Raw genomic sequence first — 4147 nt, forward strand, 5'->3', positions numbered from 1 at the left:
GAGATGTATGTCTCAATTATGTGAATTAGGATTACTTTAGAAAATCAAAGATATTTGGATAACACAATCTTATAAGGCATCTCATATCTGTAGAGATTGCATCCAATATCATGAAAGATTCGTTCTAGGTTTAAACCAACTATTCCATAAATATGGGAAAGGTTAACAGTTTTGAGGTGCATCTTCTTTTTAAACCCTAGTCCTTATTCTCTTTCTCAATCTCACTGATAGGGGGCATCTTTTAGGTACTCACCATTGGTGTACAATGCCAACCATTTTTAAGGAAGGAGGATACAAACGCAAATAAGAAAAAGACATCATAATCAAAGTCCATAGACATTTTATATCCGAACAAATAGTCCAGTAAGAAAAAATTATATTATATGAATTAAAAATATGTGTCTGGATGAGAACAGAATAATCAATTAAGTATATACTCAAGTTCAATATTTTATATCCGAACAAATAGTAATTAAGTAAAAATTTACATTGTCTTGACTTGATTTAATGAATGAACTAAAAAATGTGGCTAGATGAGAAGAGAATGTGATCTATATAAAAATTAATTCCACTATTATTGTTATTGTTACAATAAGTTTCAAACATAAAATTCTAAATCTAATAAATTTGAAACTGAAATCGATATAATTCTGTAGTTCCAAATACAATCATGTATTTTTACAACTATTTTGTTGGTTTCAAGAAATTCTTGAACCATTCCACAGATTGTTTGGGGTATCTCTTCTGGTTGTCTTTGTAATCAACAAAGTACAGACCAAATCTACAAGTGTATCCAGCAGACCACTCCCAGTTATCTAGTAGTGACCATGCAAAATATCCTTTCACATTGCAACCATCTCTGCAGTTAGCCAAATCAGTACTTCATTAGTGAGTTTATTTTCATCAAAATAGTCGTGGACTCTAATGTAGCAACAAGTAATAACAACTACTACATACTTGATAGAAGCCAGAAGGAAGATAAGTAGCCATTGTAATATCTAATCCGTTTCTCATCCTTTAGAGCATCCTTAATGGAGATAAATGGATTATTTGGATCATCCATTCCTGTAACAGCCATGAGAATGAAGATTTAGCTCAAATTTTATTCTTTGCTGGAACTTTCATGTTCTTACCAATAACACATTAAGTGTTGGGCAGGCTAGAAAAAAATGAAAGAAGAAAAATATCTTCTCTCGCAAATTATGCAGCATGAAAATACACAACTGTGATGTCAAAGTACTAGAGAAACACAGAGAAAGGTTTAAGCTTCTACTATTTAATGTTGAAAATTGAAATCATATTAGCTAGTCCCTAAAAATTACTATTATACATCAGTGCAAGCTAATAAATGTTATATTTTATCATAAAAGAGCATCTATTCCCGTTGTGCTTATACAGATTTGGATTCTCTGCTGCCTCAAAAATCTTACATTTACGCAGTCAAGCATTTTGAGTTGCCGGATTTTAATCAGACGATTCTCATTTTAAGTTGTAATAAGTAAATTGGAATATGAGTCATTAATCTTGATCAGACCACACAAAATGCTTTAATGCGTGAATGATGGATGACCCTAATTGTAGAATCCAAATCCATGATTATACACTTAACTTTTACTCTCCCATAAATTATATCATTTTCAAATAATTGTAGGTAAACTTTTTTTTTTTAAAGTTATATTGATTTTGCAGGGTGTTGTCAGAGGTATAAAATGGTGATAGGGGAATAGTGTTTTTCCTTATCGTAAAACACCCAATAGTGACTATGTTTATTCTCCTACACTTAAATTTCTTAATACCAAATTGCACTCTAGAATCTAGACAGATTGTAAGAATTTGAAGGTTACCATTTTCGGTGATAACAACAAGAGGGTTCCCATACTTCAATGATATATAGACTATGTGAATGTTTGAAAATCCTTTTACAATTGATTGTAATCCCAAAATCAATTCTGGGATGCACTTTAAGTGAGTAGCTTCTAGGTTCCATAATTGATTCCAGGAAAGAAAAACTGATCAAAACATGTTGTAAGCTTAGTATCTTTCAAAAGCAAAATCCAATCTGATTATGTTTTATTTCTTAAGCCAACAGGCAATGAGTAATCATTACAGTAAATCAATGAGACAAAATATGTTTCACATTAGCAAGAGGAAACAAAGGGGAGGAAAATAGTCACTTAGTTGCATCACCAAAGGTCAAAATTATAGCTCACACTGATAAAGAAATTGATGGCTGGAATAATGTTTGGTCTAAAACTTACGAAGCGTGACAGCACCGGAGTCTGCAATGGTATCATTGAGCACGATCCCAATTAAATTCGAAGAATTGTGTCGTGCATAAAATGTGGTGTAATGATTGATTCCCACAAAATCTATTGAACCCTTGAGAGAAGCAGACTCCGATGGAGAAAATTTTGGTAGCCTGCTTCCTACTCTACTTCTCATTGAACTTGGATAATCTCCAAACATCAATGGATCAAGAAACCTGTCATGAAGACATTTAACATCTCAAATTTGGTTAATATTTACATTTTATTAATCTTTACATGTAAATATGATTGAGACATATTGGAGGACTTATTTTGAGTTGTTGTCTTTAATACAAATCTGCATAGAAGGTGTCCCTTTCTTATTCTTATTCAGACATTCGTCAATTCCCACAGTAAAACATGTAAGTTTGACGCATGTCTGGGTAGATGGTGGAAAATCACAGTGGATTCAAAGTCACAATGGACAGGAGCAACTTCCTTAACCGTCGCGACTGTCCACCATGAGTTTGCCTCACTGTGCTTTTCCCCAATGTACTATGTGAATGACGTACCAGCCCAGCTGAAAATCTTGAGCTCTCTGAGCTGCTTCAATGTCTTCTTGTTTGTTTGTTGCTGGCTGAAACCAAATGACATCAAAAGCTATCCCTAATGCTCCACCCTGTGTATTCTGAGGAGTAATAGAGTTATTTTAGTCATTTTAATGAGCTTTAAATCAATTCAAGAACTTGTATAAGCTTCATAAGAAAAATGATTAAAATATCTAATACCAATACTATACTAAAAAACTTCCCCAAAAATTCAAGTTTTAGTAAAACAAGATTTCGCCTAGTTCGTTAATATGATCCATTCTATTGCTTTCGACTGTGTTTGCTTCTCTATTAGCTTCGTCCCTAATATACATTCGCGGGAATTCTGAGGTTCAAAAGCCAATAGATTTGAAAGGTTGGATTGAGCAAATGTTCGTTTAGATTCACTCAAAATTCAAACAAAAACCAATAAGATTGCAACTTTAAAACTACAAAAGTAAATTTCATTTAACTAATTTAAAGTCTCCACAATATTTATATCTTTACAGCTTTACCTTATATTTTTTCCTGTAAATCTCTGCGGCTGCTGCATGAGAACGTAGGACATTGTGACCAACAATGTAAGGTTCCGTAGCAGAGTTCCCTGCCCTACAAAGTAGGTACATTCCATGATGTACCAAACATTTGGCACATTCCCCTTTTACTTAGAGTGAGTCTGTAATAAAGTTTGGTTCCATTAAGATTTCTTGCTTTGGTTTATATTTTGTTTAACTCTCTTCATGATTAACTGCTATTTTCAGAGTCAAAATGCTCACCATTCAATTCTATAGCAGCTTAACTTACTCAAGTGAGCTCTTAATTTGTCTTTTACTTGTTTTCCTCTTCAAAAATATAGTGACAATGGGAAACATCATTCTACTTCACTTTTTATAATTTTTTCAGCCGCGCCACACCTCCTGATTTACAACAATGGACAGCGATGGCAGATTCCTATGATAATCTTAATGAATCCGTTAGTACTATGTCTATATGTGTAGTTTGCATTGCTCTTTCTAAACTTTTCATGAAATATTGTACATGAGAATGAGATCATTTTGAAATTTACTGGTGGGAAAATATGTTTGGTTTGACTGATTCATATTTATCTGTTGTAAAGGCGTGTTCTATTTTCCATTTGATATTTATCAGAAGAATAAGAGGATTACAATATATGTTATGGAAATTTTGAGTAAAGATTAATATATTTACTATGTTGCTGTCAATTGGTTTTGAAAATGTGATGTCATTTTCAATCATCTGAGTTATGAATGCAGTGACTGCGGTTGAAGCTTTTTTTTGGGTAAGCAAAAATGG

General features: G+C 32.9%; 1 protein-coding gene and 1 long non-coding RNA gene across 2 annotated transcripts; both read right to left on the reverse strand.

Annotated features, from left to right (window-relative positions):
- Positions 1–534: 534 nt before the first annotated feature.
- On the reverse strand, positions 535–1509 carry LOC130713555 (uncharacterized). Its single transcript, XR_009010927.1, has 2 exons — positions 958–1509; positions 535–859 (listed from the first exon to the last, which is right to left on the reverse strand). It is a non-coding gene; the product is annotated as an uncharacterized LOC130713555 (long non-coding RNA).
- A 737-nt stretch (positions 1510–2246) lies between these two features.
- Positions 2247–3459, reverse strand: LOC130712631 (beta-glucosidase 40-like). The gene is made up of 3 exons (XM_057562454.1): positions 3349–3459; positions 2819–2934; positions 2247–2482 (listed from the first exon to the last, which is right to left on the reverse strand). The coding sequence occupies exons 1-3, from the start codon at positions 3457–3459 to the stop codon at positions 2248–2250; spliced, it is 462 nt and encodes a 153-aa protein (XP_057418437.1). The 3' UTR covers position 2247.
- Positions 3460–4147: the final 688 nt, after the last annotated feature.

Source organism: Lotus japonicus, chromosome 4 (genome assembly GCF_012489685.1).
Source record: "Lotus japonicus ecotype B-129 chromosome 4, LjGifu_v1.2".
NCBI classification, from domain to species: Eukaryota; Viridiplantae; Streptophyta; class Magnoliopsida; order Fabales; family Fabaceae; genus Lotus; species Lotus japonicus.

What these genes read in the sequence shown, in the direction of transcription:
- LOC130712631 (XM_057562454.1), bottom strand. Translation starts at nt 3,459, where the DNA reads ATGTACCTACTTTGTAGGGCAGGGAACTCTGCTACGGAACCTTACATT. An exon ending in TTTACAGGAAAAAATATAAG is followed by an intron (nt 2,935 to 3,348) that starts GTAAAGCTGTAA and finishes ATTACTCCTCAG; the next exon opens with AATACACAGGGTGGAGCATT. An exon ending in CAAGATTTTCAGCTGGGCTG is followed by an intron (nt 2,483 to 2,818) that starts GTACGTCATTCA and finishes TCTTCATGACAG; the next exon opens with GTTTCTTGATCCATTGATGT.